Source organism: Sebastes fasciatus, chromosome 17, assembly GCF_043250625.1.
Source record: "Sebastes fasciatus isolate fSebFas1 chromosome 17, fSebFas1.pri, whole genome shotgun sequence".
NCBI classification, from domain to species: Eukaryota; Metazoa; Chordata; class Actinopteri; order Perciformes; family Sebastidae; genus Sebastes; species Sebastes fasciatus.
The window spans coordinates 14,961,863-14,987,926 of NC_133811.1; the positions used below are offsets into that span (position 1 = coordinate 14,961,863).

The following is a 26,064-nucleotide window of genomic DNA, read 5'->3' on the forward strand; positions in this document are numbered from 1 at the left end:
CAATGACATAAAAAAAATCAGAATCTTTGCAGGATATTTATTTTAATTTACATAACAGTCATTCTACAAAATTACCATTAAAACCATAATTACAAATTCCATAATAAAATTTGACTGTAGGCGGTTGACATTTGAAACATGATGAAAAACAAGAACGCACTGAGCTTCATTATTATACCCCCACGACAATGTCGTCGGGGTTACTGTATACAGCGCTCCGCGTTTCCATCCGTCAGTTTCGTTTCCGGAGAAGAACTCAGAAACTATTTAACTTATGAACTTCAAATTTGGCAGGATGGTTGACAGTGTGGTTTAGTTGTGCCTTTTGGGGGTTAGAAGTCCAGGGTGCCCAAAATTGTTGACGTTTTTGCATTCTTGTGTTTGAGGTGAGGTTATTTCAGTGAACACTAGTTAAAACAATAAGAGGTAAAATGTAAAACAATCAGCTTCCTTGTGTATGTTAGTAATTTCTTTTTCATTGTTGAGCATTAAGCTCTTATACAGCAATGTCTTAAATTCAAATTGATACAGATTTGCTAAGTTGAATGATTATCTTATTATCAGCAGTGGAGTAAAAGTTCCCCTGGCTCAGGTGTTGATGACATCAGTTCTTGGGCAGTGTGTCCATGTACTTGCAGATGATTGCCAGCATGACCTCATCAGCCCCTCCACCGATCGACATCAACCTGGAATCCCTGTGGAACGGAAAAGATTAATACAACAATCATCTAAATTTCTTTCAATATTTGATTTACTTAAACCTGCATCATTAGGCAAAAAAATCCATAATAACCTTTCAACATATTGTAATTCAAGTGTTCTGAGAGATAACTAGGCTTCTGCACCTCCTCATGGCTCTGTTTTCAGGATTTAGAAAAACTAGCCTGTGACGGGTGACTTTGGCCAATCACAGGTCATTTCAAAGAGAGAGAGCGTTCCTATTGGCTGTTCATTCAACGGAGGCGGCTGTCAATCACTCACAAACTTCGATCAAACGGTCAAACTAGGCAGCGCTGATCCAATATGAATCAATATTCTGTTACTGTAATGCCTATTTCTCGCCTCAAATGTTTTCAGAAACATCTTGTAGTGCACTGTTTAGTTATAATATGAGAAAGTTTGCTCCGGCTGGTGGGCGGTGCTTGGTATTTCCTCAACTGATCTCAACATGGCTGCCGGGTCACAAACTTTCTCATTTTACAGCTAAACAGTACACTACAAGATGTTTCTGAAAACATTTGAGGCGAGAAATAGTCATTACAGTAACAGAATATTGATTCATATTTGATCAGCGCTGCCTAGTTTGACCGCTTGATCGAAGTTCACGAGTGATCGACAGCTGCTCAGAGACGGCAAGGCTCCAGCTCGGCTCTGATTGGTTGTTTTCCTCCGGTCTGTGAAATCTTGCAGATGCCATTAGGAGCACCGGAGGACACCAGAGGCACATGATTTTTTTTCAGATTACCTGTCTCATGCACTACTGTCAGGATATAATGACTGTTTCATAAAAATAACTTTTTTTTAAAATCATATTTGCTCCAATTCTACACCACTGCAGCTTCAAATAACTACAGCAATGATTTTCTTTCTCTCTAAATAAAAGCAACATTGTGCATCCGGCTGCATTATTTGCCCCGTCAGTAGATGTCAGCACAGTGTAAAAAAGGGATTCAGAGTATCTGAATCAGTGTTACTTGATTATACACTGAATGAACAAACGAGGAGACTCGTAGCCCAACAGTGCACAACAAGAGACTGAGCCTAATTGCACGTCTTCAAGAATTATAATTACTTGATCACATGCTATCATGTTTATGTAGAAGCCATCAATCAAACTGGTTTAACTTCCTTGTAAAAAAAACAAAACATATTGACCGTGAGCTTTATCAAGCTCCTGCCAGGCTGGTGAGGTTGCTCTTACCATGGAAACGTTATACCCTCACAAAAAGCATAGTTGGCAGACAAATATAACCATAGTTGGCTAGCAACCTGCGTCAGTGACTGGTGCTCCCATGTCATGGTTTTGCGCTCAGATATTATTTTTTTTTTATGGATGAGATGAAAAAAATGCACAGGGGTGAAAATAATTGAAAATCATGTTACAGTATAGACCTTTTCAGTGTCGTTCTGTTGCTAGGGCTTGCCGGTTTACTTCCTGGCAGGTACTGCATTAACGAATATTGCAACAGGAAATACAAAAAGGGCCCATTTCTAATGTTTATGATGTCAAGTTTGAAAAGGTCTATTGGCTATGAATCACCATGATGGCGAAAACAAGTCTGAACAAAAGACATTCTATATCCGTTAACATTTCTCTGACCAGCCTCACCTGTAAAATCTGCTGACCAGCACGTCACTGGTGAAGCCCATTCCTCCCCAGTACTGCAGACAGCTGTCGCCCACTTCCCTGGCCAGGCGGCCCCCCTTTAATTTGGCCATGGATGCCAGCTTGGTGACATCATTCCCTTTGATGTACATTGCTGCAGGAGAAAAAAAACATAGAAAAATGAAAAATGTCCATGTGGATAAAAATAATTATAAGGAATGTAGAGAGGGAAAAAAGGACGATACATAAATGTGGTTCAGTTTCAGAGTCACCGCTGGCTGGTCAATGCCTCTATCGTAGGAACCCTCCAGAGGAACATGTTTGAGCTGCATGATTCAGTGTGTAAAGAAGTTTGTTTGTGCATCTGTGCACGTATGCGTGTTTATCTACCTGTGCCAAACAGATTCAAAAGCTTTGCTCTGTTTTCTGGGCAAGCGTATCGAACCAGCTCGATGAATTAATTCAACGAGAAAATCACAACCTTGAACACCCGCCCGCCAGATGCACACCCACATACTCATAATATCATAAACACGCCAGTGTAAAGCACTTGGGATGTATTTTTGGAGGAGCTGGGCATGCGCCAGTTTTCAGGTGGCCAAGCCTGTGGGTTTTTTGTTGTTACACCGGTACACACATAAACAACAGTAGTTTGGTGGGGCGAGTCGGCCAATAATGGTTTATCTGTCCACATGTAAGTGTCCTCGAGCAAGACACTCGACCCGAAATTGCTCCGTAACATCACTTACCATTTTAAGAAATATATATTTACGTTCTTTGTGAAGCAAATACAGATTATCTTGTTGCTCTAGCAATCTAGAAGCAAGCTAACTTGATGCCAAAACTAACAATTACTGCTCTGTCTATAGCCAGCCGACCATATTGTTGTTCACTGTTAACTTATCACTACTTACAGGGACTGTTTGTAACTTTTTACACGTATAAATCTACCGGGTCTGTTTCCCATGCGCTCACGTGTGGCCGGAGTCTCTGCTGTACTCTGCTCCTCTGCCTGCCTGCTTGCCTTCACTCACACACCGCGCGCATTCTCGCTGTCTAGCTCCACCTCTACACGTGCATGCGCGCACACTACACACTGCAGAACAGTTTGTTTAGCTCTAAGAATATCTAGTGAATGTACAGTGGACGTTTGTGCAGAAATAACTGCTGCAGCTCTTCCAAACCAAAAGAGGTTTTCCGTGTCTTGTGAAGTGACGGGGCTCCGCAGCGAGAAACATTATCGTCTCTGACCTTGGCCGGAGGGAGACACCGGCACCCGGTCGGAGACGATAACGTTTCTCTTCCTGCTTCAGCCCCGGAGGCTGAGGCAGGAAAAGCCAACACTAGGATCAGCAGTGATTCATGGAGAGACCTTCGTCTGGTCAGCTAACATTACTGCCAAGCAGGTGAAATATAGAGTGATATTGTGGTTTTACCTGACGTGTGTTGCCTCACTGTTTTGAGCGATGCTCGTTCATGTCTATGTAAAGCGAGCAAGCACGAGCCCGACGCTGACTTTCGTTGACTTAACGGCCACAGGTGTCGCTGTTAACAAGCATTTCTGAAAGTTACAAACAGTCCCTTTAATAGTAAGCTACCACATTATTCTCCAGCCTACACTGTGTCCTCTATCTTTTAAACCAACCTGCTGCATTGTACATGGACAAATTACCCACTCAAGGCTAGTTTGGCATTCACATCATTCTTTCAGAGCAAAGTCAACTGTGGCCTCTATTACCGAGGCCCCACTCTTATCTACGGTATTAAGTGCCGCGAGGATTTGGCAGGGTTTTCCTAAAATACAGCACATGCTAATCTAAGCATGTACAGTATGTTACTAATCCTGGCCTGGGTTTTAAGGGATATGCAATGTCAGGAAGTGAAATAACTACATCTTCCTTACCTTATGCAGAAAAGGAAACTTAATCTAGAAAAGGTGGATGTTGCAGATAAATGTATATTTTGAAAAGAAACGTTATTTATATTAATAAATTACATTAATACTTGCCAAGTGTACCAATGGGTTGGTAAGTAGGGATAAACGTTTGGGAAAAAAACCTGATAAAAAGTCACAAACACACACATTCACCCAAGTGTTGTGATGATGCTAATACAACTATACTCATTGTGTGTGCCTCCATGCTCTGAGTCAAACATGGAAGACATTAAGAGGGAACAGAGTCATTATTATATCATCAATTTTTTCATTTTTGTTATGTCATGTCCGTATATAAAGCGAGCCCACCTGTAGAACGTTGGAGGAGGGAGCGGAGCAGCTCGACCTCCGTCTGCAGCTCGGCCAACCTGAAGTGAACCGCCTGGTGGTGGAGGACTGGCTGCTTGAAGATCTTCCTCTGCCGTGTGTACTGCATGGTCGCCTGGATGATGTTGTCCATCATCGTCACAACTGGAGGTGTTGAGATAGAGAGAGGCAGAGATGTGACTTTACTACTGCTGCTTCCATCTGCACTGCAAACATGTCTGTGCGTGCTTGTCAGTTTATTATCCACTCAAACAGAATAGGTATGAGAGCAACTTTCCACACTGTAATAAAACAAATGTTTTATTCAAATAAAAAAAAAAAATGTTTTATTCAAGTAAAATAAAATTGAGATTAAAAATGTATTAATGCAAATCCAAAAGTTGTATTTGCCATTGAGCTGAATCTCGCGGGCGCGACCTACGCTGAAAGATGTAAGACACGTCTCTATTGACGAGTCTTGATCGGAGTGACAGCTTGGCAACATCCACTGTTAGTAAACGCACAGCACATCACACATATAACATAAACTAACATTAGATCGTTGAACACAAATAGTCCTGTTAATAGTAGCTACATACACAACGTCATGCCGGCTAATAGGCAGCCTGGGCACCTAACATATCCATGACAAGCGAGTCCCTAGCTAACTGAGCTAAGCTATGTGTAATTACTTAATTAAGCGCCTTCATTTTCTGTCTTCTCCATTCATGCTCTGTCTTCTCCATGGACTTCAAAACTCCCTCTCTCGTGTACTAATAGTGGATGTTGCAAAGCTGTCATTCTGATTGGGACCGGCCAATAGAGACGTGTCTTACATCTTTCAGCGTAGGTCCCGCCCACGAGACTCAGAACAAAACCTTTGGATTCACAAGCACAACTTTTGGATTCGCAAACAAAACTTGTGGTCCGGAAACAAAACTTGTGGTCCGGAAACAAAACTTTTGGATTCGCAAACAAAACTTTTGGATTCCCAAACAAAACTTTTGGATTCGCAAGCAAAACTTTTGGATTCGCAAACAAAACTTGTGGTCCGGAAACAAAACTTTTGGATTTGCAAGCAAACTTTTTGATTCGCGAACATAACGTTTGGATTTTTAAGCAAAACTTTTGGATTTGCATTAATACATTCTTAATCAAATTTATTTTACTTGCAATAAAATATTTTTTGATTGCGTGTCAAAAGTTTTGCTCTCAAACCTATTCTGTTTACCAGGCCAGACGCATCGGTGTCAGATTCAGCAACAGCATGTTTCCCTTCTCCTAAATAGTTTCTAACAAGTTCGCCCCAAGAAAATATTGATGTACGCTTATTATTCAAAATCAAAAAAGCAAACAACTACTTTACAGGAGATTAATGGCTTGAACTATGAGACCTGAACTCCCTGATTCTTGGAAACTGAAACGGAAATGATACCATAATTTAATAAGCTGTGGAATTTACAGTTAAGATCTGTAACAACCAGATGAGATGTGATGAAAAACTGAAGTGAGAGTGAAGGATGAAGTGAAAAAGAAAAGTGACAAGGAAAGATGACGTCTGATTACTGGATATGGCTGGGGGAGAGGGGGAGATGAAGAACGGTAAGAGAGGCTCACTCACTATTGGCCACTGCCCAGAGCCGTTCTTCCTGGAACTGAAGCATCTGATAGGTGAAGCCCATGCCTTCCTGGCCGATGAGGTTCTTGCAGGGCACGCGAACGTCATCGAAGAACACTTGAGCCGTGTCTGACGACCACATACCGAGTTTATCAATCGTGCGGGCGATGTGTACTCCTACAGCCGGAAGGGAAACAGAAATAGACGTCATCGTGCGTCTCGGCGAAAGCACTCTAATAATAACAAATCCTACTGATAGAACAGATACACACATTCGGTAGAGAGGACGTTTTAGGCTCAGGCAAATCATGTGGGAATATTGCAGTAAATCACCTGCTTTAGTAGAACTGAAAAACACAGAATCTTAAATTTGAGATCTGTTTTTAGATGTACTTGAATCCCAGGTGATGAATGTGAAAAAGCCTTCTGATTTTACAGGAAAATCATCCCACAAATAACTAACAGACTCCTACAGTACCTGGCAGATTCATGGGCACACAGATGAGGGATTTGTTCCTGTGTGGGGGCCCGTCACTTGTGTTGGCGAGGAGACATATCCAGTCAGCCTGGGTACCGCTGGTGGTCCACATCTTTCCCCCGTTGATCACATATTCATCCCCTTTCCTCACCGCCTTGGTTATGATGCCTGAATTGATGTGTGGTGGAGTGTGTAAATGGATGCAGAGAGAGAGAAAATTGGGAAAGATGAGTGCGAGGACAGGAGGTTAAATGGAAAGTTGCGACGGATGAATAATCCAAGAAATGCAATTTTGGCCCTCAAATGAAGAGACTTCAGAGCAGAAAGCTTCACCAAAGATATTCCGCTGAGTCTAAAACTGGTGTATTAATATAAACGTCAAACATAAAACATACTAATCCAGAAAAAGAGAAGGCAAAAAGTGGTGAAATCTGATGAATTTGAACTTAGGCCCGTATGCAGTATGTCGCATTGAGCATGAAACCCTCTTCTCCTGAGAGAATATGAGTGCCAAATTGATTGTAAAACGACTGTATTTCTGGCTCCTCAATCATCTCTGCAGCACAAGTTCATTCAAAATGGTCCTCCAGGAGCCAAAAAGGAAATTACAGTATATCGTAATAAATGACCAGGAGATGATGAAGGAGAGACGCACTTGAGACATCAGAGCCGGCACCGACTTCACTAACTCCCAGACAGGCCACTTTGTTCCCCATGATGGAGGGAAGGAGGAACTCTCTCTTTAGCTCAGCTGAACCAAACCTGCAGACACACACACACACACACACACACACACACACACACACACACACACACACACATATATACAAAGAATTGAAAGCATATTAGTAACTATTAATTAGCAGTTGACACAATCCAAGAGCATCGCTTGTGGATTTCCTGTAAACAAAGATCTAAAAGACAGTACTTTCTATATTTAATACGAACATGATTGTCAGGCAACTGTCTCATAAAAGTTGCGTGAAACTCTTTAAATGTGCTGTACAACTGTAGCCAGACAGAGCACTAGATTGTGTGCTTTACAACCACACTGCCATGTTTGAGGCAATTACAGTTCCAGTGGGACAGAGGAGAGAGAGTCTTATCCTGAAGCTCCCATGGTATCACTGTTTTTTTGCTGCTCTCTTAGCACTTAGACCTCGTTGCAAGCTAGAGTAGATCCCTTAATTAAGCTCCTGAGACTCCAACTGTCTATTCTACTGAATTCGGTCTTGTGTCACCAGCAGCTGTTTCATAGCAGGATGATATCACACAACAGGCCAAGGCCCTACAAGGGTGAAACAAACAATTACTAATTACGGAGTGTAACTTTGATAAAGGGCTGTACAACAGGCTGTATGTTCTAGCCAAACTATAATACAACCACTGAGATACAGTTAAAGAGGGCCTGGACTAAGGCTGCAACTAACAATTATTTGTGTTGTGGATTAATTTGTGGATTATTTTCTTGATTATTCGAGTTGTTTGGGCTATAAAATGTCAGAAGACGGTGAAAAATGTCGATCAGTGTTTCCCAAGGCCCAAGATGACGTCCTTGAATGTCTTGTTTTGTCCACAACTCAAAGATATTCAGTTTACTGTCATAGAGGATTAAAGAAACCAGAAGATATTCACATTTAAGAAGCTGGAATCAGAGAGTTTAGACTTTTTTTTCTTAAAATATTACTCAAACCGATTAATCGATTATCGAAATAGTTGGCAAATCGTTGCAGCTCTAGCCTGGACCATAACAGATTAGGCCAGTGGTTAGCAAACTTTTTCTGCAGGGCCTCCCTTTTGTAGATAAAAAAATATGCATAATTTATATTAAGCCTCGCCGCGCCTCCACTTTTATAACTCTGGGCCCCCCTTAGGCGTCGCGCCTGCAGTTTGGGAACCAATATGTAATCACAGGGGTAACATTGTTGGCTAGACAGTTATATCTACATCTGCATATGTTGGCCAACATTAAAGAAGAATATTTTTTTACACATAATGCAGTGAGAAGTACCTGAGACGATGCTTAGTTTGTGCAGCAGTGAACTTCAGGTTCAGTTGTTTATAACACTCTGCAGCCACTGAGCTGGCAGAGGAGCATCGCAGCGGAGCAGATGGTGCTGCAGATCCTGTTAACAATTAATCAATTCATAGTAAAATCCTCTGCCTCCAGAGGAGTTAGCCACATTTGAGGAATCTTTGTAGTGTTCATTTATTTAGCAGTGGTCAGGATCACCGGTATAAACAGTACGGATATGGATTTGGTTATAGCATTTATAGCACTATAAAATGGAATCCAACTGCATCACATGAAGTGCAATCAGCGCAACTCACTACTTGTTAATGAGTGCAGCTCACTAAAATAAAGCTAAGAAAAGGTGGGTGAAAAAAAGGAGACAAACATCTCTGCAAAGCTGGACCTAATTATGACGAAAATGTCTGAATTGAAGCTGCTTCTTCCATTGTGGGTTTGGTTTTAACAACTCATACCTCAAACACAATATAATTATCTGCAGGCTAATCAGGGCGACAGTTGTTGCCAGGGGTAACAATACAAAACACAGCCATGTAGGATGAATGTTTGAAAATGTACTCCAGCTCTGACACAAGTGGCTCTAGCGGGGGTGTAAAAATGGAAGAAAAAAAACACAACACAAAGCAGACATTGTTGCCCCAGTCCCTGAATAGTTGTGGTCCTTTTGATAAAAAAAAGGCAGAGGTGGAGGGAGATTAGTGCGGCAAGCAAAATATGCACGTCTCCAACCCAACGGAATAGGGAAAACACTAGATTCAGGGTATGTAATACAAAGCTCTGAAAAACGTTTCACAAAAGACAACTATCAGAGGATTTATCAAAGAATCAAATACAGCTCATGCTCGATCATGTACCATAACGTTCTGGGGATTGTACCTGGCCAGTGCGGGAGTAGCCATGTCGGTCTGTACACCGATTGCCATGGGGATGCCTCCACAGTTGATGTTTCCTAGTTCATCTGCAATGGCGATGCTGTAGCTGAAGTCCAGCCCCAAGCCTCCATACTCTGCACGGGACAAAACACACACACACACACACTCCTTCAAATGCTGCTGACAGTTCACAGAACACTGTGTGGGTTCTTCTGCTTACATTATTTTTTTCCTTATTTATATACACTTGATAATAAACCATCACTTATCAGCTGAGAGAGGAAGAAAGAAAGGCTTACCAATGCCACTTTGGATGAACTACATTAGTCACCTTAAACTAACCTTGCACCCATTTTCCCTCTCTCCCTGTCTAACCTGTTTCTGTACACACACACACACACACACTGGTATATACGGGGATAATACTCTGAACTGATCCGTTGGAACCAGAGCATGCACTCAAATTAATTACAGGCTGTTATCATCTGTAATTATGTGTAAAAAGCACTGCTGTTAGATCAGCAGCATAGTGCAGATATGGGTCAATGTCATCTCAGTGTCATCTCATCTGCTCTACTTAGTGTAGCAAACTTGATTTAGATCTCTTAAACAACCCGTTTACTGAAAAAGTCAAAAACAGATGTCTATTTAACTTCATTGTGGCAGTGGAGGCATTTGTAAAGACCTTAGGTCCTTAATGGAGTCGAACAGTGCATTATAAACCATGTTTAAACACCACTTTCTGTCAGTTATCCACATAAAGAGCCATCTCTTCTCCTTTCCTTTCTTTTGCCTTTCATCATCATCAGCAGCAGCAGCATCTATTATAAAATGAATAGGCTGGTTTTTATTCAATATACTTTATGCTAAAGGCCGATTTTCTGTCCACTACTCATGGAATTAGCTGGCTAATGTGCTCGCTTTTATACAACATTACTCTTAAATTTGATTGTGTTAAAGGAATACTTCACCCTCAAAATGACCATTTGTTTATCAATTAATCACCCTGTGTTACCTTGAATACATGAAGAAAATGTTGTTTTTCTCACATGCCTCCACGGTGAATGAAAAATCAAAAAACGGAGAAAAGTCTTGATGAATTGAAGTAAACGAGGGCAGCGTTTAAAGACAGCAAAACTATATCAAAACATTGTGCAGTATAATCCAAGTCTCCTTTATCCAGTCGTATGCTCACTACTTCCCAAACACATCTCAGCATTTTTTATTTTTTATTTAATTATTTAAACTGGTTATATATTGTATGTGTTTGATGCACATATTTGTACATATTTCTTATATTTCTTATTTATTTATATTTCTCTCTACATATATTGTGGCAATATATACATCATTTACATGTTACATACTTTTTTCTATATTTCTTATTTTTCTTTATGCTTTTATATAAGAGCAACTGTAACATCCAATTTCCCCCCGAGGATCAATAAATGATTCTGATTCACCTGCATCTTCGCTAAAACCTTACCATTTAAAACACTTCCACAACAGTCAGAGCGCTTCTCGCCCGTGCAACTTTGGATGAGTCCAAAGTGTTTCAAATAGTAAGGTTTTAGCGAAGATACATGTGTTTGGGAAGTAGTGAGCATACGACTGGATAAATGACACTTGGATTATACTGCACGAGTTGTGTGAGAGTTTCTAAACGGATGTTTTGAACCGCGGCCCCACATTTACTTATATTCATCAAGACTTCTCCGTTTTGGGGATTCTTCGTTCAAAGTTTTCTTCAAGAATTCAAGGTAACACTGGGTGAGTAATTAATATGCAAATAGTCATTTTGTGGGTGAAGTATTCCTTCAAACATAAACCCATTCAGATCCTTTCAAGATAAAACAATATGACAATGAATGGTCTTTCTGCAGTACAAAAAAAATGGACATTGTCATCCTGTACTGGTCTAGCAAATGTAACCTGACGGTTATTCATTTGATGGTAACGTCCGCTCAGCCAAAACTAACAAGACTTAGCATTTGTGAAATGTTTTCCCACAACTAAATACAGTATGTCAGCCGCTGCATGATCGATACTAGCACTGACTGACAATGAATAATTATCAGCGAATTTACCACACGGAGGCCTGCAACTCCAGCAAATATCACCTGTCAGACTAGTTATCGAATAATGGAAAGCACAGTCTGGCAGAGCGTCAGAGAGAGAGACGGGGAGAAAAAAGAAATGGGGACAGAGAGAGAGGGAGAGAGGGAGAGAGGGAGAGAGGGAGATATATAGGGCAAGCAAACAAGGGAGTGGGGGAGCCAAAAATCAGAGGAAGCAGGTGCAGCTGTGCAGCAATAAGTCTCTGAGCAGTGGAAACCCTGCGGCGGATAATGTGGACGAAGGGAAGCACCGAGGTTTATCCCACTTTAAGCAGAACAGCGGGCCGTCTGGTTGAACAAGCAAGCAGAAGAAAAACAAACAAAACTCTGTCACAGATGTCAATCCTATACACATGTGTTTCTTCTGAACAGCAGATGTTCCTCAGCGTAGGTTCTCATCGCGTGGAGCTCCGTATGAAGCACAGATTGAAGGATAAAACACAAGCAGACAACCGGCAATGTTGAAGCGGGTGACAAAGTTTTCTATTCGGACCTGATGATGAAACCAGAGGGCCAACGAGTCAGATCCATGACAACTGTGTAACAGTTACTACAATAGACACAGGCGTAGTTGCACTATTACTCAACCCCTGGATGTATGCATCATCATTATATTATGATGTATTAAAAAATCTGAAAAGTCACTGTGTTAGTAATATTTTAGAATAGAAAGCCATGTAATGGATGTATCATAGTATTGCTTAAGTAGAAACGGTGAGAGCGGAAACAGCCTGGACACACAAGTCTCTCCAAAAGGTTATTCATCTAAACATTAGCAGCAAAAATATTCAGTTAAAGGGAAAACTGCGGAGGCTGCCAGGTTCGATCTGTCAGGCAGGAGACAAGAGGCCATTGCCACGGCGTGAACAGCGGATACCTCCCTTTCAGAGCAGAGGAAAACAGGCAGCGAGCCAAGGGTCATCCTGTCTCTTCCCTCAACGTGGCAGGAAAAACTTCCTGTTCTCGTGTTTTGAAGGTAGTAGTGCCTTTCCATGTACATGGGAAAAGAGTGGAAAATAAGTGGTGGGTGTTTTTGTCAGTGGGTTAAATAAAGGGACATGCTGTATGGCACCAAAAGATGTCAACAGGACCATCATTGTTGCCTGGCATAAATCCATTACTCCTAGTACTCTGTTTTCCGGGATTTTAAGTCGACGATGCCCACGGAGGAGTCATTAAAAGCCTAGAAACAGGAATTCTTGTTGGGCTGACGCTCAGATTTGTTTTATTTCTTTCTTTTTGGGGACATTTTATGCCTTTACTAGATAGCACTGACAGGAAATCAGGCAGAGATGTGGCATGAGATGCAACAGATCCTCTGCAAGATTCAAAGATTCTAGTTTTTGCGGTGTGTCCCGCACCGTCGGCTCTAGTCGGTGAGAGAAATCATTCTGATTGGCTGTTCAGCTTAAACGAATCAGTGCACGAGAAGAGAAACGGAAGTGAGGAAAGTAAAGAAATGAGTAAAGTCAAGAGGGCACAAACAGAAGGCTCTTTTAGAGTGGTGTGAAAGTGGTCGGCAAACGCTGCTTTATTTCATGTACGTATCATTACAACGGCTTGTATATCCGCAGTCCTCGGTCTTCCAGTTTCCCTTATTGAATAACGAATACGGGCTTCCACTACCTGCCAGTATGTAGAGTTATTCCATCTCACGCAGGCGCAGAACGTACGTGGTAGTTCGGCCGTTGGCTGTAGCCTTTGCGGTGTGTTCGAGTACAACTTTTTGGCCAAAACACAGGCGATGTGAGGTGACGCAACAGGTGGCCTTTGTCGCCGCTAGTTCTCTGATGTCGGTTTGGTGTGTGTGTTTTTGTGTGTATTTGTTTTACATAATGACTTGTACAACATGGTACTTTTAAATGTTTACTTAGAAACTAAAACCAAAACATAAAATTGCACTTTCCCTTGAAACTAAACAGTATAAGGCAGATGACGCAAATCAAGACAATATCACTTGATTCTGGTTTATTCTTGAAATATGGTTATTTATATTGAGTAAATTATGAAATCTCATCTACAGATGTTAAATCTCATGTCTATGACGTTTGTGTATGAGACTGTGTTGTATTGTTTTTGGCTTTCTCATTCCACCTGATGAATCATTTCTCCATTGAATAGACTCCTAAATCCCCTCTCCCATTCCTGTAATCCGAGCCTCTAAATCAATTAAGCCAGCGCACAATTCTTTGAGGGTCTGCTCCATTAGTCAGCACTGCAGCAAAGCCATGTCTAGTTGTACACTTCACTGAAGACATATAATACCATGGCAACTTCCAGGAGGGTTAAAAGCAGGATAAATAACGCTCCAAAGTTAGGCTAAATTTTGGCAAGTAAAAACTGCCATTCTCAAAGGGGTCCCTTGACCTCTGACCTCAAGATATGTGAATGAAAATGGGTTCTATGGGTACCCACGAGTCTCCCCTTTACAGACATGCTCTTTATGATAATCACATGCAGTTTGGGGCAAAAACAATGCTGATTCTTTTAATGCAGTGTTATTTTCGCCTATTCTAATAATGATGTGTTTGAATATTTCTGCATACTGTGGTCCCTATACAGTCTTGGAATTACATAAATTGGGTATCACTGTAAAGCTGAGACTCTTGTGGATTCAATGAGCCCAACTGTATTCATGCCTGATGATGTTAGTCTCAACAGTAGCCATTTCATTGTAGCGAGACAATTTTTTTGAAACTTGACCTCACTGTATAAAATGACCTGTGGTGACCTCTAGGATTATCACAGCCTCATGAAACTTTACAGCCACAAACTAGAGACCTAGAGCATTCAGAGGATGGATGGCTTTTCTAGGTAGATTGACAATAAGGGGGTTTCTGAGCAGTTTCCAGAATAGACGTATTCGAAATCTCCAAGTATGAAAAGTTTTTGATACCAAATCACAGCATGGCTTTTTCTATGGTGTTCCTCAAGGTCTCTGTGTCTTCATGTGGTATTTTGGAGGGATTATTGATAATTTTTATCAATTCTCGAATGGTAAAAAATAGTTAAATTTAGCACCAAATCTTTGTAACAAATGGTATCAACCCAAAAATCACTTATGACATAAGTGAGCATGGGGTAGGCCATCATATACCTCCATCATGTTGTTCTAAGCCCTTATACACTTTCACAATTTATTTTAATCAATCAATTCCTGTTTATTTCTGATTTATGACTAGAACAACTTGACACAGTGCATCTCAAATTAATCTTCAGGTTCTCAGCTTTCAGATGATGTACACCACTTCTATGTGACATCTATTGTTAACCTGCTATCTCCCCCTAAAGACCCACTGTACCCCCCTAAAAAAGACAAAAACGGGTCTAATGTGGGTCTCAGAGGGTTAAAGACTAGAATCAGAGACTCCTGTACTGCAAGTAAAGCGAGGTCAAGTTAAATTGCATATTGAAACATGTCAACCCTGACAGTTGTTTCTATATACTTAACCCAGGTAATCTTCCACCTGATAATAAAGTGTGTCTTCCGCTGAGACGCTCCTCCTCCTCCTCTCTAATCCTGCCTACTAATACTTAAGACTCGTGCACTCAGCAAATTTTAATTCCCTCGCCCTCTCCCTGCTTTGGCCTACAGAGCCGTGGTGCAATCCTCTTCACAGAGCTCCGTGTTCAACATTATTGTTCACAGATTTGTTCTTTTCAGCATCAAATGCCAGAACAGCACGGACAGCTGTTTTTACCACGGCGATATTATCACGGCAAGACGAACATAAAGATGAGAAGTGGCGAATTAATTGAAAGAAATGAATCTATTACCGTGGGAATAACAGAAAACAGTATAACCTTGAAACTAAAGATCTCTGATGTTGTGAAACACTTCCCACAAATCTCTTCATATACGAAGTTAGACAGTATTACACATCACAACCACAACTATTCCGCAGTCCCATGCTGTACAGTACTCATTCCGCTCCCCTCCTTCAACCCAGCAGTGACACAGCTGGGTACACATCTGGAAATGGGATATACTGGAGCAGACAGCCGTTGTGGGATGTTGCTGTGACACCGGCACCCATCATCAAAGCGGGAAAACATTTCTACACCAGACCGACTGTAATGCATGGCTGTCAAACAGAGAAAAAAATGAATGGAAAGGGAATCCAGCTGTGACAAAGAAATGCCAAATGCTCCTTGAAGCGGAGATGGTCAGGCGGGACACATTTTGAGCCACATGTCCCTCTAGGCAAATTCCAACCGCAAGTTAAATTATGATTATGAGTGACTTGTTATTCATGTGGACTGTATTAAATAATTGTATCCTTAAAAGAAAGGCGTTTTCAATTCACAGATATGTTACAGATTTATTATGGGAGTTTTTGCAATGGCAACAGAAACAGCACGTCCCAAAAACATACATCATGTAGACAGGTGATTAATCAGTCGTCATATTTGTATGGATTACCAACTAAAATGCCCAAGAATACAAATGGACTAAAGTCTGCCATCAAAACACTTCCAGAGCTATTTTATGTCATGGATACATATTCTGCAAACACAAGCCAAACAGATTTATGCTCCTGACTTGTCCATTTAAAGCTTCAGTGGGTAGAAATGGAGCAAATATGATTGAAAAAAGTTATTTTTTTAAAACGGTCACTGTATCCTGACAGTATAGAGACAGGTAATCTGAAAAAATCATGTGCCTCGATGTCCTCCGGTGTCCTCCGGTGTCCTCCGGTGTCCTCCAGTGCTCCTAATGGCATCTTAAGGATTTCACAGACCGGAGGAAAACAACCAATCAGAGCCGAGCTGGAGCCTGCCGTCTATTAGAGCCGGCTGTCAATCACTCGCAAACTCCGATCAAAAGGTCAAACTAGGCAGCGCTGATCAAATATGAACCAATATTCTGTTACTGTAATGCCTATTTCTCACCTCAAAATGTTTTCAGAAACATCTGGCAGTGTACTGTTGAGCTGTAAAATGAGAATGTTTGTGATCAGGCTGCCATGTTGAGATAACTTGAGGAAATACCAAGCGCAGGGGCTGGAACGTATCCCAGCATGCACAAAGATACAGGCGGCCAAACATACACCAGCTCTTACTCCATAATGTCATGCCAAACTCCACAACAACAGGAGGGGTGAACTCACCGAGCTTCTGCATCACCCAAACGTGTGCTTATGAAAATGAATGTTTTTGAATACGATCCTCTCAAAGTGAGCAGATAATCTAAACACTCTTACCAACTGGTTTGTTGACTCCCAGAAAGCCGGCAGTTCCTAAGATCTTGAAGATTTTGTGGGCTGGAAACTTCCCTTCTGCTTCCCACTGATCCACGTGGGGGTTGATCTCCTGGTCGATGATCTAGAGCGCAAACACAACAGGGGAGAGATGGGATATGTAAATGTGTTTACTCCTAATTATAGTGTGCATGAAATCATCTTTATCATCACTGTGCATATGTTTGCATGTTACTGTGCACAGATTTTCTTTTTTTCTTTCCTAACAACAAATGACAGCTCTTCTTTTCTATCTCCCGTCTCATAACTAACGCCAAGAAGATATACATTATGAGTGAACACACACACTGGCTGTTGTATGGGTTTCCTGCTGTGCAGTGCACATCTCTACTTAAGTCTATGTAATCTATCTCTAGCAGACGGCGAGATAAGGTATTAAATATCAATGAATAGAGAGAAGGCTGGAAAAATGAAATACATGGCGAATCTATAATGATGACAATACAGTGACAGCATGCATGGCATGCTATTTCCTACACATACATGTTATCGGCCCCCTACTGATAACCAAGGCCTGGCTAGTGACATAAAATATGACAAGATGCAGGCTCATAAAACAATGGCCTCAATCCCAAACCGTGTCATCTGGGAGCAGAGAAATGGTGCTAAAAACAAGGTCGTTAACAGAATTCAGTGGCGATGTTGGGAACACAAACTGGTTCTGATATTCGACAACTTTTCATTCAACCATTCGAGAGCCAATATTTTAATGACTCAGAGTTCCCTTCACCATTTTCATCTTGGCAGGGTAGAAAAACCTCTGAAGTACTATTTAGAACAGCATGCAAATATAAAGCTCGACACTGAAACCCACACTAATGACGTTCCTTCTGGGTTAGTAGCAGCTACTCCATCTATTCAGCCACAAAGCCTGAAGGATGGCTTTTTATATGCTTTAAGATTGGAACCAAAAAGAAACTGCAACTAACCATTATTTCATTGTTGATTAATCTGTTCATTATTTTCTCGATTAATCAATTAGTTGTTTGGTTTATAAAATGTCAGAAAATGGGTGAAAAATATCAATCGGTGTTTCTCAAAGCCCAAGATGACGTCCTCAAATGTCTTGTTTTGTCCACAACTCAAAGATATTCAGTTTACTGTGAGAGAGGAGTAAAGAAACTAGAAAATATTCACATTTAAGAAACTGGAATCAGAGAGATTTAGATTTTTTATTTTTTTTTAAAGTACTCAAACCGATTAATAGATTATTAAAATAGTTGGCGATTAATTTAATAGTTGACAACTAATCGATTAATTGATTAATCGTAGGGATGCACCGATCTGACTTTTTCAGGCCCGATACCGATAGCGATTCCTGGGCTTTGGGTATCGGCCGATACCGAGTACCGATCTGATACCAGTGTTTAATGAATGTATGCTGTATGCCTCACTGTGTGGAAGTGACTGGGATCGTTCTATTATGTGTAAGGCATTAGGAAAGACATTGCTTTCCTAACATTGTAAAACAAAATGTAACAAATAAATATATAGATAACATAACATCAATTTAGTGAATTGATATTTATTATTAAAATTATGAATACACCAGCAACTTGACAAAAAAAATCTAAAAATCAGGAATTACAATTCAGGTGTAAACCTTTTTAACGCAGCAAAAACAAAATGGTCAAAACTTGAACAAGAATCCAAATTCCAGTATATTATATACAGTATATAGTGTAGAAACATAGAATTGAATTTAATAGATCGGCTTAATTGTCACCGATATGTGATCCAGCTATTTGAGTCAGTATCGGCCCGATATCCGATCCGGTATCAGCGCATCCCTAATTAATCGTTGCCGCTCTAAAACAGTGTGCAGTTGTGGTTAATGAATAATTTCCACTATATGGAGGTGGATGTCCTTAACTGACTGATACAGTATCTGATTTTAATAACTTATTATATCACATATCTCCAATTGTACGACCTGTGTGCTCATTTATACCAGATCTAAATATAAATAATGAATTCATAAAGGGAGGAAAAAATGGATTCAAGTAATCGTGTCACAGAATTTTACATAATATTCTTCAACAGTGAGAGCGGCTTTTGTTTTGTCTCTCGACACCGTATTCAAGCAGCATTGTGCTTCATCAGTGTTTATCACTAGTGCCTGGTTTTGTGAGTCACGGCCAACATGTCTGCAGGGAGTGACGAGGGGGTTGCAACTTGGCTTTGGAGTAGACTTTTGGAATGAGTGAACCTCGATGCCGTGACTCATTTCGAACACCTGGAAGTTGTCCACAGCTGGAGAAGCATTTATGATTCTATTGAGGCACTCATACGGTGCTATTTTTGCGGGAAACTCACAGAGAATAGGCTGCAGATCTTTAGTGTGGTATTTTGTTGCCAATTCTTTTAACAATTCTATCCCACACAGCGCGCTTTGTCAACAGGAAGCTTTAGTGAACAGGATGTCAACCACAATTTGTTGGTATTAAGTGCTGTACCTGCCATTTAAACCAAATAAATATATAAAATAAAAATGTATGAGCTGTGACTTTCCTTGTCTGTTTCTTGCTGAACGCTTTTCAATTTTTAATGCATAAACATATTCAATGGGCTATGGTTTCAACGGACCATGACATTCTGCTCCATGTGTTTGTCTGCTCAGTACAATATGCTCTAAATGGTGGGTAAAGCCAATGAAAAGTTAATGATTAAACAAAAGAGGCATCTCATGAAATAGGAAACATTAAATTCAAGCCTCGGCCAATGACAGGAGTTAAATGAGCCATGTGCAATAATGTGGATTGTGAAAAAATGAATGCTATTTGATTATTTTTTCATGTAGCTTTTGTTAAATCTCTGCTTGAGAGTGAAAGTACAACCAGCAATGAGCAAGACTTGGTCTGGATAAAGTACTGAAGAAGAACTGAAAGGTTTTTTTCCAGGATTGCAAAAAAGTGATGCACACTCATTTTGTCCTTCCAAAACACACAATCCCAAACCAACCGACAACTCATCCAGCCAAGAAAAACGCACTGGCTGTGAAACATCTGAATACGAGGCAGACGGAAAACACGGACATCATGTTTTTACCGCTCAAAACAGAAAGCAGACACTACTTTCAACAGCTATATGGAGCACATGTCTGGGCCTTAATCTAAGAAAATCACGCTAACTTAACACAACGTCAAACACAAGACCAAGCAGTAAAAAAAAGGCAGGTCCCCCCTTAACCTTCAATAAACTCATACATGTCCAAAGTTCAAATCCTGAGGAGGGAAAGGGAGGGATGACTAGCTGCTGAAAAGGGAAGCATAAAAGGTCATCAGGGAGTGATTCTGCATCTCTATTGTGGAGTGATTGTGTTGCACACCAGAACAATTTCACATCACACAATGGTCAAGTATTAGGACAGGGTTCAGGTCTTACAAAATATCCAGTCTGGAGTGTTTTACCCTGGCTGGCACTCTGCCCAACCCACACGGTTGTGTTAACCTGGGTTTACTTTTATATATATACAGAATACATATTCAGTATACTACAGTCAATATACTGGGACTCACAAGGTTACTCAAGATCTGATATTATCAAGACATTTTGTCAATTTTTGGGGAAATATGATGACGTATCGCCTACTATGAGACGCTAGAAATTTGTCAAGCCATCAGAGACTTTGCTATACTGTACCATCCCTTTAAAGGGACTGTTTGTAACTTCTTACACGTATAAATCATTGCGGGTCGGTGTCCCATGCGCTCTCACGTGTGGCTACGCTGTTCAAACAAGACTCCAACACAAACGACACGGAAGCACTGATTTCTTGCAAGACCTTCGTCTGGACAGCCAACATTACTGCCAAGCAGGTGAAATATAGAGTGATATTGTGGTTTTAGTTGACGTGTTTCACCTCACTGTTTTGAGCAATGCTCGTTCATGTCTATGTAGAGCGAGCACAAGCGCGAGCGTGAGCAACAGGACGCTGACTTTCGTTGACTTAACGGCCACAGGTGTCGTTGTTAACGAGCAATTTCTGATTCTTACAAAAAGTCCCTTTAAAATGCAACAACAGCTGTCAGTGTGTCAGTGCGCTGACTTGACTATGACTTTCCCCAAACTGCATGTGATTATCATAAAGTGGGCATGTCTGTAAAGGGGAGACTCGTGGGTATACCATAGAACCCATTTTCATCCATATTAAGGTCAGAGGTCAAGGGACCCCTTTGAAAATGCCAGTTTTTGCAGAGTATGACATGGTTGGTACTAATGGATTCCTTAAGTTTTTCTAGTTTCATATGATACCACTATCTTTAAAACTGAGTACGCTACAACCTAAAAATTGCAAGTTGCGTTAATGCGTTAAAGAAATTTTAATTTTTAACAGCCCTAATTAAAAGCCTTTATTTAGTTGTTTTAATGAACACCTGCCAATTTTGCAGGATGGACATATAAAAAGGTAATTTGTTACTGGTAGCACATAACATAAAAGAAAGTAAAGAATTACAGCCACTGGCCAGCAGTGCTGTTCTGGCTACAGCAATGTTTTTTTAGAGTAGGAGGTGGGAAATCCCAGTCTGAAACCATGGGAGGCTGCACATTAGGAGCCTCTTCCTAGAAGTGTTGAGGAAATCTATTCTGGCTCCTTGTCCTCATTAATGCCGGTAGTTGACCTTCCATACACACACACAGCAGCCTTGGATGGTTTGGTGGTTTGTACATGTGGGAGACTGGAAGCCTGACTAATTTCTTAGTATGGGAAGTCGTTTGTGTCATCTCTAAATGAGCACCACACTACACACACACAGACACACACACACACACACACACACACACAGCTATATTGACAAAAGTGACCCTACGCCCTTCCCACCCACCAACAGTGGATTGGTTGTGGAAACATTGGCACTATGAACGTCTGACCTTGGACAGTCACTAAAGGATTTCCTATAACCCCATTTGTATACCATTTATAAACACACATTATCCTACGGTGGGATCCTTTAATAAACCTTGCTGCCTCAAGTTCCCTTTCCTGCACTGCCAACATATTGTTCTGTATTTCCTTTTCACATTTTCATCCTTCCCATTATTCCCAGTGCTAGTTTATTTTCAGCCCCCCTGCATCCTTTTGTAGGTTTACTCACACAACAAACTTCCCGCAACATCTTTGCTCCCTGTCTTAAATTAGCCATTTGTTTTTATTTTTTGCAGGCTCTGTTTCCAATGTCTGTCTAGTAATATGTATCCTAAATGAGTCATGCTGGTTACTAATGCTTGCTTTGATTTTTTACAGCCATACAGTAACTTGCAGCTGCTGATATTTAGCGTTTCAAAAATAAAAGCTCTAGACGTCAGAAGTCATTAGCTGTAGCAGAAAAATGCGAGGCGGACTGAGTTTAAGTGGAAGAAGCTGGGAAAAAGAAAACAAAATTCTGAAAGATGAGTAAAACTTGCATTGCTCAAGCAAACAGCTAACAGAGTGCTACAGAGGGGCCCGAAACCCGGAAATGAGTTAGCATTTTAGCACCTCTGGTTCCCTTGTCTGGAAGTCAATGGGTTTTTTGAATGGGTTTTTAGTTAGATGCCTGAAGAGATGTTAATGTTTTGATCTATGACATAAAATATGTCAGTTAATATCCCACTCACAATTTTGAAGACTTTATGTGTCTTATAGAAGCCGCCTTCTTTGCTAACAAGTGGCTAAATGAGACAACTAAACGTCATGACGCCGAATCGATGGCTTTACAGCCTCGTGGTTTATAGTCGCGTTCTTGCGACCGTGGTGTAGTTAGTTTATAGCCTAATGTTTGCTTTTCACTTCTGCCGATTGCATTCACGCTTCAAAAATCATAAAAGTGGTATTCATATGTGGAGTTTATCTTGCTGAACAAAACGCATAAGTATCATAAACGTTTGTTTGCCACAGAGCTTATTTTCTGTAATAATCCAAAACCCAATGGAAAAATCCCATTGGCTCTTTGTCGAGGGAACCCAGGGCGATGCTAACTTCCTGGTTGGCTACAAAAATAAGTCATCCCTGCATCACTCTATAGTTGACTGCCTAACCCAATTCACAAATCACTTACAAAACATGTACTATATACAGTAATTCTGGAAAAATCTGAGTAAATACTAAATAAATAGTCCATCTTGCCTTCTTTTCCGGGCTTTTGAGACAAAATAGCAAAGTTATTTGAACACATTCAAATTAAACAGCCATTCCCATTTTTGATTGTCTCTAAACCAGAATGTATCCTGAAGCAGGATCAGTCAATAAAAATACTGTGGCATGGAGTAGTGTGCAGGCGTTACCTTTTTCTTTACTGACGCTGTTCTGATAGCTTTGCACCTATGTGATGTGCATATAATTGATCTTCTTCAGGATTTTATCAAGCAATTTCCTGGAGAAATTGACTTATATCATCACAGTGTGTACTCCTGTACTTTCCCCATCCACAATCTGTTTTCCTAATGAAAATGTTTTACTCTGCCAAACTCAAAGGCCAGAGGAAGAACACTCGATCTCAAATATGCAAGATCCATGGCTTCTAGATAAGGGAGATGTAACATATGATTCAGTGCCAAATATTTGTTTGAAAAACAAACATTATATCTGCTTTGGCTAAACTACATTGGTTAGCCCCACTGGTTTGATTTCCTCTGAATACCACGGCCCCCTCAGTTGTCTAGCCACTATCAATGTTTATCTTGTTCTTACATTTAGTCACTAATTAGCAGACCTTCTGTTATCAGAAACTTTTCCACACATGAGTAATGTGCACTGACCTGTCTTACAAAGGAAAAATAGTTTTAATATGAAGCTGACTGTAAATGTAAGAGTGCAGGTCTGTGGCACTCTGTCAGGGGATCCGCGAAATAATTTGCTATAAATTATAAAATTGTGCTGTATCCTTAAAGAGTGGGCAGCACGGTGGTGCAGTGGTTAGCACTGTCGCCTCACAGCAAGAGGGTCCCAAGTTCACACCCGGCTTGGAGCCCTTCTGTTGGAGTTTGCACGTTCTCTCTGTGTTAGTGTGGGTTTTCCTCCCACAGGTTAATTGTTGAATCTAAATTGCAGTCTGGCAACCTTTATAGAATACAAATAGTTTCAATGGCATCCAAGAGTACAAATGGTAGCATATGCTTAATCGGTGTTACGATTAATAGGGGTCCTTGGAAAATGTCCTCCCCTGTAACGGGTCCCTGGCCCCAATAACTTAGCGAACCCTTGCTCTAGCTAACATCAGTCTCTGAGACACATGCAACCCGAGCTAACAGCAATTTCATTATCTAAAAATAGCTGCAATATGTGTTGCAGCAATGATATGTCAAGGGACACCTCACTCCATTTCTTTCATTATGTTCACATTATGTCAGGATTGAGTCAATAGTGTGTAGAATTTCAAACACAATTCAAGCCTGCTTCTGAATATTCATATCATATTCACACACTGTGTGCATCCAGACCTCCTGGCGTGTAATACCGGAGGATAGAAATCTGAATTGACAAATGTATCCATAGATAATATCTGTGCAAGAGCAGACAAGAGCTGACATTAATCAACTGTGATGTGGGAGTGTAGTAAAGGTCATAAAAACACACAAGCCAGAGGCTGCTGTGTTTGGTAATATCAACCAGTGTAGACTCAGTGTACCTGGCGCTCTGCCTCTTGTTATCCTTATTCACCAACTTCCCATAATAAATAACTTTGGGCAGCCGAAACAAAACATGTAGACTGAAGGAGAGTTATTTAAGGATGTAGATCAAGGTCTGAAATTGAGTTTTTTCCTCACATGCCACCGTGGCAGGTCACCGAACATTTCTACTAGCCACACAATTTCTTTGTCTGCCACTCCTGAAATCTATGTAGAACGCTTTAGAATCGTAAACACTAGGGCTGTGTATTAGCAATGATCTGGCGATACGATACGTATCATGATACAGGGTTTACAATTCAATATACTGCGATACATTGCGGTACTGTAAGCAAAGCGATATATTCATTTCTTTAAATCTAATTTTCGAAAAACGGTCATAGCATAAAAAAACACACCGCCATATGCATAAAATCTGACTTTTTTATGCAATCAGAATAGTCGGATCTGCATTTGCATTTCTCTTTGCAAATAAAATGAAGTATTGACTGAGTTCATGTTTGCTTGTAAACGTTTAATTAGAAATTAATACACGTTTTTGGAGAATCGATACAGTATCACAAAACATAATATTGCAATACTCTAGTAGAAATATGGATCATGTAAACTTAATCACTGACTATTTTTAATTCAGGAATTGCTTTTGAAAAATAATATTGTAATATAAGGAAAACTTATCTGCCAAGGTGACAGGTGACCTGAAGTTTGTACCTGCCACAGCCAACATTTACCCTGTTATTTGGCAGGTGGCACGTTTTAATTTCATTCCCTGATGTAGATATATACATTAACACAGCTTTCTGTGTAATCTCAATACAATTTCTACTACTTTTGTTGGTTTGTTTCTAGCTTCTACAAACATGAACACAGTCCAGTTGAGAGGAGTTACATAACTAACAAGTTAGCACATAGTGACCTTTCACCCACTTTTTCATTGTACTGCCCTTCAGCTGCTTCTTACACTCACATTAAGCAGAATAACACTGCTGCAACACACATGGACATTAAAACATCCAGCTGTTGTACCTGCTACACAACGCGTCACAGCCTTGTTCTCATGGTAACGCCAGATGTGGGATGTCAGCATAGGTTACCTTTCTGAGGGACTCCTTCAATGCAAAGTGCTCTTCTGTGTAGATTAAATGGCTTCCCGGTGTCTCTGAGGCACTGGACGTTACGGGTTTAGCTGACACATTGTCAGACGCCGACCGGACACCGACACATGAGGTGAACTTGTAGATATTGCGGCTGTTTGATAGCAGGTTGAAGCGGAGAGCTCCTCCGACCAGCGCCATGTTTGTTGACAATCAGCTCTCTCTGTGCGCATGCGCAGTGTGTGCCTGTAACTGTAACCCACTTTGGCAAGGTAAGGTAAGTTTATTTATACAGCACATTTTATACACAAGGGCAATTCAAAGTGCTTTACAGATATAAAAGCAAGATAAAAGAGCACAAAGTGCATAAGAGAAAAATGAATAAAAGAATATAAAAGTATAAATTAAAGGCACTG

General features: G+C 40.6%; 1 protein-coding gene across 1 annotated transcript; it reads right to left on the reverse strand.

Annotated features, from left to right (window-relative positions):
- Positions 1-23: 23 nt before the first annotated feature.
- LOC141754758 (putative acyl-CoA dehydrogenase 6) lies at positions 24-25,887 on the reverse strand. The gene is made up of 9 exons (XM_074614023.1): positions 25,649-25,887; positions 16,890-17,010; positions 9,573-9,702; positions 7,320-7,426; positions 6,665-6,832; positions 6,190-6,363; positions 4,572-4,733; positions 2,330-2,480; positions 24-695 (listed from the first exon to the last, which is right to left on the reverse strand). The coding sequence occupies exons 1-9, from the start codon at positions 25,847-25,849 to the stop codon at positions 605-607; spliced, it is 1,305 nt and encodes a 434-aa protein (XP_074470124.1). The 5' UTR covers positions 25,850-25,887; the 3' UTR covers positions 24-604.
- Positions 25,888-26,064: the final 177 nt, after the last annotated feature.